Source organism: Barbus barbus (genome assembly GCF_936440315.1).
Source record: "Barbus barbus genome assembly, chromosome: 4".
NCBI classification, from domain to species: domain Eukaryota; kingdom Metazoa; phylum Chordata; class Actinopteri; order Cypriniformes; family Cyprinidae; genus Barbus; species Barbus barbus.
In genome coordinates, this window is record NC_136732.1 from 22,906,667 (window position 1) to 22,918,936 (window position 12,270).

Below are 12,270 nucleotides of genomic sequence, written 5' to 3' on the forward strand. Positions count from 1 at the left end.
TATTGGAACAGTCGTCACTTATGTAAAGGCAGCAGCCGTCACAGTAGGGATTATAAGAAGATATTCTCTCAGATGTGCTGAGGTATGTTACCGGAGTGCCAGGTAAGCCTCTTTCTCCTCTGAATCCACGACGCCCAGCAGGACCACTCTTCCCGGGCAGCCCTGCAGGGCCTGGATCTCCCTGGAGACCAGAGAACACAGAAAGATGGATCTCAGTTTCCACAACTCTCTCACTCATTAGGAGTCATACATCACTCTTTATAGGCACTGAGCCATGCTGGGAGCTCTATTCATATTGAATGAGCAGAAACATATGGAGTGTAATGCGCAATGTAACTTATAACTAGATGAATGTGTTTGGTGTGTTATGTGATGATGATGAATTCAATACTGATATCTAACCTTGGCTCCCTCTTTGCCTGTGACTCCTGGCAGACCTTGTTCTCCAGGGGGTCCTGGGGCACCCGGATGTCCCCTGTCACCGGTGGGGCCAGTCTCCCCAGTTTTTCCCTGGAATTGAAGATAAGTGAGACAGCTTTCTTAGATCAGATCAAGCATTAAATGTTGCATAGCTTCATGCAACTGAGTAAAGACCATGAAGCAGGAAGGCATTGTTCATCCAAGCCTATGTGATCGACTTACCTGTGGGCCGACCACTCCAGCAGGCCCAGGGGGTCCAGTCTTTCCTTGAAATCCCTGTATGAAAAAACATGAATGTGAAAATGGTTTTTCCCAATGATTATAAAACAACTAATTACTATTCAGTGTATCTACAGTAGTTATAGAAATTAATTTAAAGCCCAAGATGGGCCCTGTCCCACATGCTGTCCTCATGATGTGATACTATATAAAATGTCAGGTAGTATTTCATTGTGAAGTCTGCACTAGCTCAGCACTAAGGGCAAATAGCGGCTCTTAAAAGCACTTGTGAGTCATTAAATGACAAGTGGGATATACAGTGGTCTTATTTGCCATTTAACGATTCAGAAGGCTGCTCACAAGTCACATCAAATGTGTCACCAGTCCACATCAATTGCACCATTTGGGTCATGACCATGGTTACCTTTCTCTGAAATGATTCTTATGAACTGACTCACCGGCTCTCCCCGTTGGCCTGGATGACCTGGCAACCCGTCCTTTCCTGGAGGGCCCTTAAAAGAAAGGGCAAAAAATGTAAGAGACATCCTTTCGTTCTCTCAAAGAGGTTTCTTTCTTTGCTGGTCACTTACGTTTGGTCCCTTTGGCCCGGCTTCTCCATCGCGTCCTTGTGGACCTTGAGGGCCCTGAAGTAGAGCAGAAGAAACACTGTTATTCATCTCCAGCAATGAAAAGAAATGTGAAATCTCACATTAGTCTGGTAGATTGACCGTGTAATATGAGGAGAATTGTAATAGATAACACATACTCGCTCTCCTATGGCACCTTGTGGGCCATCATGACCAGCAGAGCCCTGTGCATAAGACAAAGAAAGGGACGTTGCATGAATTTAAACACATACAGGACCACCTTTTTAAAAGGGGATCTATAGGATGGATTTCTTACCTTGGCTCCAGGTTTTCCCGTTGGTCCTTTTGCTCCTCTTCCCCCACGTGCACCCTACAAACAACAAGAAGCAAACACATAAATATGCTTATAAAGGGTGCATGATTAAAATAATAGATCAATCAATTGATATCGACTGCTCCCTTAATAATCCCAGTATGTGTTTTTAGTAAAACCACAGAGGTTTCACATTTCATTAGCATGCTTAAGACTTACATTTGGACCTCTTTCACCATCAGGACCAGACTGTCCGGCAGAACCCTGTAAAGAAAGCATATAAAAAAATGAGCACACACACATTGATGCAGCAGGGTATGTGCAGTCCAACGGACAGTGCACCATTGCATCGGCCTCTTACCCTCTTTCCTTTCTCTCCTTCCACCCCAGCTGTTCCAGGAAAGCCCACTGATCCCTGTGGACCGACTCGAAGGTTAATCAATTACTACATTCCATTCATTAATCAACCTCTACATTTAATTAACCACAAATTAACCTCTGAAATCTCATTACCATAAATAAGCTAAATAATAATTGTAGTTTCATATAAGCTATTAATAAAACAGCCTCTAAATGGCCATTAATCATCCTCAGTAAAAATTTGATCTTGAAATATTAATATGCCATGACTGAGATCTGTGGCTTTCCGATTTCGTTAAAAAAAATAAGATTATTGTTATTTCAATGATCATGCTTTACCTTGGAGCCTTGCCTGCCAGGATATCCAGGCAATCCTGGAACACCAAGTTTGCCCTGAGCATGGAATGAGAAATTAGGAAATTCAAGGCAAAAAAATTTTTTGGGAAATGTAAAATTATTGGAATATAAACAACGCCCAATAGAAGAAGCAATTACCTTTTCTCCAGCAATGCCCACAGGTCCAGGCTCTCCCAGAGGTCCTGATTGACCCTTCGGCCCTTCCGGTCCATCTTCACCATGACTTCCAGAAGCCCCATAATCACCCTGGGCATGCACACACACAAGTTATGCTATCAAAAAATATAAATTTTTCCATTTTCTGAAGAAAATGTTTTTTGTATGTTTTGGGCAAAATACATTTCCTCAACAAGCTGCATGATATGAAGTGTAATTTGCATCAATAGCACAAACAGCGTGGAACCACTCAAATATTGTAGTTTAATACTTAATGCAATTAAACACTTTTGAGCAATAATAATGATGTTTGTTTTAACAAGCATACATTATTCAGGCTGAATGGAAAGACTCACTCTGTCTCCTTTGATGCCCATGTCACCCTTGGCCCCTGGGAAACCATCTTCACCCTGTAACAGACAAAAATAATTCAATTAGCCGGAAATACCTTGAAAATCCTCCACATTGATGTGCTGCATGAAAACATAGATGCACTCAAGAACCCAAGAAAATCATACATCCTGTGATAAAGCACTGTGCTTTATCACTACACTGATAACTGAATGTATCTTACCTTGGCTTTGTTATGAGAAAACAAGTGGATTATGTTTTTTCTCTTACCTTCTCCCCCTTGCTACCCTTCAGTCCCCTCACCCCATCTGCGCCCTGTTAGAAAAGAACAAAATATATCAGTGTGTGCCGCAGGGATCTCTGCACATCTCCAAACCTCAGGTAGGAAACGTTCACCTGAAAGGCAGAATCTCAGATAGGATGTCTTGACATGAATATCAGCACTGACTGTTTAAAGTAATAAAAGTCACAGCTTACAAAATGCTGGAGGTAAGACATACAGCAACAAATAAAAAACACCATTGTGACAGAATATAGACACAGACGATAATAATCTGGATTACACCTTCAGAGTGAATTTATGTGCTATCGGGATAAATCCATTTTTTATTCCTTGACCACATGCTGAAGGCATCACATACTTCCACACCAAACAAGCCCAGACAGGTTTCGATTTCCTCCTTGTTGCGTTTTCAACTGTCCATCATGAGTGCTGCGCACTGTCAAGGTTTTTCCGGGGAGAAATAAACTGGTCTACCAGAGCCAGTTGTCTGCCATTCACCCACAGTTGGACTGTCAATCAAAAGTCCGCCATCCTAGACGGAATGTCTTTGAGTGTCTTTGGAGCTAACCGTATAAGGCTGCGATCTCAAAACTGCTCACCTTGACTCCACGGGGTCCGGGATATCCAACCGGCCCTTGTGCTCCTGATAAACCCTGAATAGAAAAAGAGCCCATGTTAGTTTAGTGAAGGGGAAAGCACTGCACTTACAATACCCTGTCATTTATCTATGATTAAACTATTGCGGCCCATGTGTGCCAACGACAATGCGTTAGCATGAATGATTGGTGATGATGATGCAGCGCAAGGGTACATTGGTGAAAATGAAACAATGACCACACAATGGCGATGGCTTGATTCAAGTGTGCAATTACTGCGATAGCACACACATAAAAGCACTCTGTTATGCTTTGTGAACTGTGATAATTTAGCGACTGCAGCTGGAGTGCCTGTAACAAAAGGCTTTAGACAAAGGGGACCATGAACAGGGCAGCGCTTTTCTGCATGGTACCACATTTAGACTCTTGGCTCTCTCCATTTCCTCTTCAGATTTTCACCGCTTATTCAGGTCAGTGGAGCAGTGATGTGTGTGTGTGTGTGTGTGTGTGTGTGTGTGTGTGTGTGATTGTAACCCACCTGGTGTCCCTTCTCCCCAGGGGGTCCCTCTCTTCCAGGATGACCCTGTGATTTGAACAGGATAACCAGGTGTTAGCATGACAGCAGGCTGATTAGGGGACATCCTGTTTCTGTGAGAGAGCTAATGAGCCAACACAAAAGGCCAGGCCTGGACTAAGGACTCTGCATCATCGCTTTTTCAGCATTCTGTGCATGAAAATTATACTGTGAAGATTTATTGGGAACGTTTGTGATAGCAGATGAAATTCGCCAATGTGCATGTGTCCCCTGCTGGCTGGTAGAGATACAGTCATGGCCAAAAATATCGGCACCCTTGCAATTCTGTCAGAAATTGCAACACTTCTCTCAGAAAATTTTCCAATTGCAAATGTTTTGGTATTCACATGCTTATTGTTTTTGTTTGTACTGCAACAACACAAAAAAACTGGGAAGAAAAGTCAAACTTGATAAAATTTCACACAGAACTCAAATATAGACTGGACAAAATTATTGACACCTTGTCAAAATTGTAAGAAATAATTGCTTTTCAAGCATGTGATGCTCCTGTAATTTGTATTTAGACACACCTGTGGCAAGTAACAGGTGTGGGCAATATAGTAATCACACTTGCAACCAGTTAAAATGGAGAAAAGTTGACTCAAACTTTGTGTTGTGTGTCACACTGAGCATGGAGAAAAGAAAGAAGTGTAAAGAGTTCTCTGTGGATTTCAGAGAGATTTTTTTCGAAAAACATGGACAATCTCAAGGCTACAAGTCCATCTCCAGAGATCTTAATGTTCCTGTGTCCACTGTGCGCAATATCATCAAGAGGTTTACAGCCCATGGCACTAGCTAAGCTTCCTGGACGTGGACGGAAGAGCAAAATTTATGAAAAATCACAATGAAGGGTTGTTCGAATGGTGGATAAAGAACCCCGATTAACTTAGTGGCCAGTGTCAGAGAGCTGCAGCTCCACCAGAGGTCATGGGTCTTCCAGCAGGACAATGACCCGAAACACTTCAAAAAAGCACTCAGAAATGGTTACAAACAAAGCGCTGGAGAGTTCTGAAATGGGCAGCAATGAGTCCAGATCTGAATCCCATAGAACACCTGTGGAGAGATCTCAAAACAGCAGTTGGGAGAAGGCATCCTTCAAATCTGAATGACCTGGAGCAGTTTGCAAAAGAAGAGTGGTCCAAAATTCCAGTAGAGAGGTGTAAGAAACTCATTCATGGTTACAGGAAGCGATTGATTTCAGTTATTTTTTCCAAAGGGGGTGCTACCAAATATTAAGTTAAGGGTGCCAATAATTTTGTCCAGTAAATTTTTTGTGTAATTGTATCATATTTGACTTTTCTTCTCTGTTTTTTGTGTTGTTCCAATGCAAAAAATAAATAAAAACGTGAGTACCAAGACATTTGCAACTGCAACAATTTTCTGAGAGAAGGGTTGCATTTTCTGACAGGATTACAAGGGAGCTGATATTTTTGGCCATGACTGTACTTAATAAAACAAATTGAAATTCAGTCCTGTGATAGTTTTGGAGAACAGTACTTACTGGAGGACCATCAATCCCAGGAAGGCCCTGCATTCCAGGTTTGCCCTCAGGGCCCTGTTTGAAAAAAAAAAGCACAAACAAACAAATAAACACACACACACACACACACTCAATATTAAATCCTCTGATCCAAACTACAAACCAAAACCTTCTTTATACCCAGCATGCCCAGCTTGTTAACTGCAATCAATATCCATAATGTGCTTAGGCACATTTGAGAGAAGATGTGTGTGCGTGTACGTGAAGTTTCGCTATTGATTATCTGTCTAGATTCATATGGAAATCTGAACAAAAGCACACACACTAAGATGCTCACTCGCCCACACTCAACGCTTCTTTTCAAATGCTCATCTACTAAAGGGTCAAAGGTCAGTGGTTTAAAACTGAAATAAAGCAAGACTTGTAGAGTTTACCTTCTCTCCTGGCAGGCCTATAAGCCCCTGTGGACCCGGGAAGCCCTGAAAAACAACATAATTATTAATTCAAAGGCAAAAGTGTTTCAGTGCACATTTGCATTGCTGGCATGGCTTCAATAGGCGGTACTGGAGTGTTGATAGATGTATACCTGTATGCCTGGGTTTCCCTGTTGACCTGGAGATCCAGGCTCACCAGGTGGTCCCTGTAAAATGGTAGAAAAGTCATCAGTTTTGTGTGATAATAATCATCATGTTGTAAAGGCATTCGTTCAAGATGTCTTCAAGTCCTCCTGGGAAGTTTCTACTTGGTTTGCAAGTCTAATTATGACTCAATTCAAGTTATTTAAAATGGACATGGTGGGCTCTTTCATTTTTATTTCTTTATTTAATTTTTTTAAACAAAAAGACATGTTGCTCTAGTACCACAAAATCAAGGGCAAAGGAGCTGCATTATTGGTGGTTTAAGTATGTGTTTTAGCTCTCTCCAGCTGTCACTGAGAACGTTGGGAAATATATTTTGGTTGCACAGGGCTGTTGCCTCATAAACTAGCTAAATGATTAGTACTTTCTGTTGAGCTTTATAGCTTATTTTAATCAACAGTACACAAAGTGCATACAAACTAAAATGTATATTTGACAATGAAAATTCAACCCACAGAAGAAGAAAAAAAAAAATCAACCCACAGTTTGCAAAAACAACAGATAATGTGTTTAGAGTTACACATTGAGAATGAGAGACTTACCCATATGGGTAATGGCCAACATATCCATATACTTTCATTGTAAGTGTATTTCTGTCAACACATTTCTTTTTAAAATGAGTCCAAATATTCTGCCACAGATGTTGTCAATAAAGCTTAAGTTGTTTTTAACACAGGATCACTTCTTTAATTATAACCAATATCAATTAGCTTCTCTTGTGATTCTTTGATTGACACACCCCCAACTCTGAAAATTGGGGCTCAATGAAAATCTTGAGTTCCCACCGGTAATTAAACCATTGTGGTGTCATTCATTTGCAATCATCTTGTAAATACTATCATTCCACCATGACTTAACGGCAGCATATGTCAGTTGAAAAGATGCAGGCTTGAAGTAACTTTGCTCTGCAGTTCTCAAGGGATCTGTTACCCTGTCTGTCAGTGCAACAGACCCTCTATGGGTTATTTCTCAATGGTTATATCTGACATGTTGTTTTGAACAACCTTACTATACCTCCCAGTGCTCTTTTCTGGAATTTACTGGTTTGCAGACATTGTGTAATACATGCATGGGAAACTTCATAGTAGACCCACCAAGTTGCCCTTTGCCCCTTGAACACCATCAATGCCTTGAATTCCCTAAAAGCAAGACACAAGGTTTTGTTTCACAAAAACGCAGCAGTTAAAAATCTCAATTACACCACAGCACCTAATTTCATGATGTGCATGAAAACTAGCCATTATGTAAATATGATGGATGGGCAATTGTCTTACCTGCTGCCCAGGTGGACCAGGTGGCCCTCTTGGCCCCACAAGTCCTCTTAGCCCCTGTAAAGAAAAACAATCAGAAACTCATCAGAAACTCCCATTAACTTTATGAAGGTCAAGTTTGTTAATGATCGAAGAGTATATTACTACAGATTACAGCTGGTTTATGCACAAGGGTGTTTATGCACATCTGTGCTAATGTTTATGCGAACATGTGTGTAAACCTCCTCTTTCCTCTAGTTTGTGTGTGTGTATGTATGGCTGGCGTGTGTGTTTTGTTTTTGTCAGTCTTGGTCTTTGTACACCGGCCAAGCCACCTGTTCCAGAGCCACATCTGTGATCTCCAGGGAGGTGACTGATATGGAAATATAATCATGCAGGCCAGGATTTCATCTCTTCCCTACACCAATCTCGCAGCTCATCTATCTCCATCCCCGCATTTATCTCCACAGCATCTCTCTCTCTCGGCAGGCACCGTGCCGTAATGGTGCTCAAGTCCCTTACTACTCTAGGTGATCCATTTAAACAGCCAGAGCCCCAATGGATCACAGCTCACCTGCCGAGACTTAAATGGTGCTTGAGCCACCGTTAATCAGGCTGCGCCAAGCAGGAACACGGGCCTGCCCATGGTATGTCAGAGACGTGTATGTGTTTATGCGCCTATGTGCATGTGTATCTGTCTGTGGGTTGGGACATGTCACTCACAGGTTCTCCTGGTTGCCCTCTTGGTCCAACAGGTCCATCCGAACCCTGTAATAGGAAATGTCAATCAACAAGTTTGCCAATATAATCATCTTCATTGTGGTAGAAAAAATAAGTGAGATCCGGCCTTTGGTCTTTGAGGAAGGATGTCAGAAGGGTTATGTATGCAAAAATATTCCCATTCTTGAAAGCTGTGATCAATGTGAATTGCTGCTGCATACATTTTTCAACTTTGCATAATGAGAACATCCCACACAGTGCACGGCTTGTCTCTTTCATGCGATTTGTGAGTACACACCTGAGGCAGTGCAGGGGATCTTTAAACGGATTATTAGTAATCTGATAAAAGACTCATTTAGGGGGTTGCACAAAGCTCCGAAAAACAGGATAGAAGGAAAGGCAAATCTGTGTTACCTTATGACCGGGCTCTCCAGGTGGACCATGGGGTCCTGGTTTTCCTCTGTCTCCCTGAGGAATGTTCACATGAGAGTCACATTTAAGAAATACGGCACACAATATGAATTCTAAATTAGATCTATTAAAAGTGAAGCGGAGCGTTTAGACACATCTAAGAGCCACTCTCGAGTGAGCAGTAAACAGACTGTGTGATTTGATTAAGCAATTTGGTGTTCTCTACGCACTCTATGTCCTTTGTTCCCTGGAAGACCAGGTAGTCCATCAAAGCCCCTGTCACCCTGCAAAAAAGACAGAGATCCATGAGTAAGATCGACAAAGCTGCCTTCTCAAACACACTCCAGCAGCACACTTCATTAGCTAAACAGAACTTGTGTTCTTTCACAATGTCATATGATTTGCTTCAAACACACAAACACACAGACGTGAGCAGTGACTACGGGGCAGAGGAGTGTGTGTGGCATGTGGCAGGGTTTGGCAGGCCGCCTCAGAGGAACCTTCCCATCTGCTGCAATTCTCAACCCGCATCCAGTGCTGGGACTCGGAGAGCTGCGGGAGTACCTCACACTTCCTCATCAAACACGCTGCTGTTGTGCTAAATAGCTCTGCGTGGTTTATTTACTGACGGGTTCTGCAGCTGGACAGGGCTGAATGCTTGCTATTGTCAGCGCACACAATAAAACACAGCTTTCAATAGCAAATGGTTCCATCAATGACCAGAACTATTAGGGTCAAATTAAAAAGTTTTCGGTGTTCCGATTTAGCTCTGGCAGATGAATCTACAATTTGAGCACATACACACACAAGCTAATCACACACAAAAGCTTGATATTTTTGATCATTGCCCATGCAAAACTCGCCAACATATAGAGAGCTGCGGGAATGAGTCCTAAAACCCAGAAATTACTTATTTTTACAATTCTGGTTATATCAGCCCAAAGTCAGTGGGTTTTTGTAATGGGTTTTTGGTTAAATGCCTAAAATATGGTCTGTGGTTCACACAAGCTTAAAATATTTTCATGTTTATTCTGTGACATAAAATACTTCAATAATACCTCACTCGTGATTTTTGATCATGCTCTTGAAAATGGCGGTTGCTAAAAAGTGGGAGTGCAAAATAGTGTTTCGTTAATGAAAACATTGATGATAAATGTTGGCAAGCTTGTTTTTTCCCCTGACTAAAATGAGACTTTGACGAGACGACAATAAGGTCAATGAACAATAACTGTGACTATATCAACATGCAATATTGTTGATAAAAGACAAGACTGACATGTATTTTAAAGAATACCAAAATCTTTTTATTTTCATCAAAAAAAGGAGACAAAATATTATTGCGGGCTGCTGTACATGCCTCTACTTCATGACCTTCCATGCGTACGGTTGCCAGATATAAAGAGTTTAAGTCCCCAAATTAGAGCTTCTCTGTAAAAAGGACACATTTTCTTGTTTTGCTTAATTTTGCCATCTGACAACCATGAACATGCACTTGCTCTTTTTTTTTGTTTTTACCAGTTTTCATATTGTAGACAGATATTACTTTATATATTAAATAGCCTACAATCAGTACACTAGATGAGGTAAAATAGACCATGCGAGTTCACATTCTATTTCTATTGATTTGTGCTTATTGATGAAAGTGCAATGCCTGAAATGTAAAAACAAATTCATCAGCAATTATATTATATATTATATTATATATTATTATATATTATATTATATATTATTGCAAGTATATATATTTATATATGCAACCCGAATTCTGGAAATGTTGGGACGTTTTTTTTTTTTTATTTGAATAAAATGAAAACTAAAAGACTTTCAAATTGCATGAGCCAATATTTTATTCATAATAGAACATAGAGAACATAAATGTTTAAACTGAGAAATTTTACACTTTTATCCACTAAATGAGCTCATTTTAAATTTGATGCCTGCTACAGGTCTCAAAAAAGTTGGCACGGGGGCATCAAAGGGTTGAAAAAGCAAGAAATTTGGAAAAGATTCAGCTGGGAGAACACATAGCAACTAATTAAGTTAATTGACATCAGGTCTGTAACATGATTAGCTATAAAAGGGATGTCTTAGAGTCTCTCAGAAGTAAAGATTGGCAGAGGCTCTCCAATCTGTGAAAGAGTGCATAAAAAGCAGGGCCGTGCAAAGACCTTTGGAGGTGCAGGTGCTTAAAGTATAAAAGAGGGCTGTGCTCCGTGCTGATGTGTATCGAAATGGATGCTTCTGTATTGATACAGTAGCAAATGCCATGACGCAGGTTTGAAAAAGAAACACAGAACAGAAAAGACCATTTTAAGTTTAAATGTTAAAGACATTTTTGCACCTCTTAATTACTCTGGAATGATATTATTATTATTATTATTATTGTTATTGAGTTTACAGGGTATGGTGGTTTTGCTGTTGTAAACACTACTGTTGTTGTTGTAGAAAAAAATATTCCTGTCTTATTTAAAATAGAATTCTATACTAATCCTGTTCTGAATTTATTCATTTTTTGAATGATAATGATTATAAAAACAGGATTGATAAGTATAATTCGGAGGACGAGAAAATAAGTATTAGCCTGCTTTACCAGTGTTGTGATAATTATTAAAGGCATGCTACGTTTTTTAAATAAATACTGTAATAATAATAGTTCAAAGTATGAATAGTTTTAGTCAGATAACAAAAAAGACAAGACACCTCGATGCGCTTTAAACTTTTTCCAATTAAACAGCAAGAACGAAAGAGAAAAAGCACCTTTGTTTTAACTGCTGCAGAACTACATTAGCTGCATTTTTAATATATAATATTAATTTTAATAAAATGTAAATTCGTCCCCCACGCTTTATTTGAGCTCGAGCAGGTGTTTTCACATAGAGGTTTCTAGATTTAAATCTAGATTTAAATTAAAAGAGACATGACCTGACGTTTTATTCGTATCCAAAATGAGGAGATGTGAATATCAGGAGAGCTGAACACTCTCGTGCAGTGCATGTTTCATTCATACTCGAAGCGAGAGGGGGCTCTCGTGCAGAAACTTTTGACGTGCAGGAAATCCCTAATATCATATGCCTAATATGAACAAACTCACACCGCTATAGCTGTAGCTGAGCTGAATAAAAAGCAGAAACGTTTTTACTGATGAAACGTGAAGAAAATAAATACACGATTGCGAAAATATATGGTTTATGTGTGTTTTTCAAGTTATCTTCAGGTAATAAATAAACTATATTAAAAATTCAGTACCGATTGACCTAATTTAGTATAGAAACTATAAAATATATTTCCTGAATTATTCTGTGATAAAAATGGTAAAAGGGTGTTTGTAGTAGCCTTTATAAACCAATCATAAAATTGTTATTAGGAAAACATTGAACAAAAATATTGTTGCCCCTTGCTGCAGCTAACCGTGCTTCCACAGGCTACACACAGCAATATAAACAACAGCTGTGCATGAGAGGGATCGTCCCAGATGATATCGTCAGTTGAAAGGTCATCATGTGGATAATTTAATTTACGGCTAAGTATTATTTAGTAATTGTACTAATAGTTAGA

The 12,270-nt window shown here is 40.0% G+C and overlaps 1 protein-coding gene across 1 annotated transcript in view; it reads right to left on the bottom strand.

Moving 5' to 3' along the window:
- Positions 1 to 12,270, bottom strand: part of LOC306869012 (uncharacterized protein) — a 71,172-nt gene that overhangs the window by 14,524 nt on the left and 44,378 nt on the right. The window contains exons 18-40 of the mRNA XM_079415549.1: positions 8,946 to 8,999; positions 8,719 to 8,772; positions 8,308 to 8,352; positions 7,609 to 7,662; positions 7,429 to 7,473; positions 6,283 to 6,336; positions 6,131 to 6,175; positions 5,718 to 5,771; positions 4,181 to 4,225; positions 3,646 to 3,699; positions 3,034 to 3,078; positions 2,769 to 2,822; positions 2,395 to 2,502; positions 2,239 to 2,292; positions 1,901 to 1,954; positions 1,759 to 1,803; positions 1,543 to 1,596; positions 1,406 to 1,450; positions 1,230 to 1,283; positions 1,098 to 1,151; positions 643 to 696; positions 403 to 510; positions 92 to 181 (exon numbers count right to left, since the gene is read on the bottom strand). Coding sequence (XP_079271675.1) covers positions 92 to 181; positions 403 to 510; positions 643 to 696; positions 1,098 to 1,151; positions 1,230 to 1,283; positions 1,406 to 1,450; positions 1,543 to 1,596; positions 1,759 to 1,803; positions 1,901 to 1,954; positions 2,239 to 2,292; positions 2,395 to 2,502; positions 2,769 to 2,822; positions 3,034 to 3,078; positions 3,646 to 3,699; positions 4,181 to 4,225; positions 5,718 to 5,771; positions 6,131 to 6,175; positions 6,283 to 6,336; positions 7,429 to 7,473; positions 7,609 to 7,662; positions 8,308 to 8,352; positions 8,719 to 8,772; positions 8,946 to 8,999 — 1,323 coding nt within the window. The remainder of the gene's footprint in view (positions 1 to 91; positions 182 to 402; positions 511 to 642; positions 697 to 1,097; positions 1,152 to 1,229; positions 1,284 to 1,405; positions 1,451 to 1,542; positions 1,597 to 1,758; positions 1,804 to 1,900; positions 1,955 to 2,238; positions 2,293 to 2,394; positions 2,503 to 2,768; positions 2,823 to 3,033; positions 3,079 to 3,645; positions 3,700 to 4,180; positions 4,226 to 5,717; positions 5,772 to 6,130; positions 6,176 to 6,282; positions 6,337 to 7,428; positions 7,474 to 7,608; positions 7,663 to 8,307; positions 8,353 to 8,718; positions 8,773 to 8,945; positions 9,000 to 12,270) is intronic.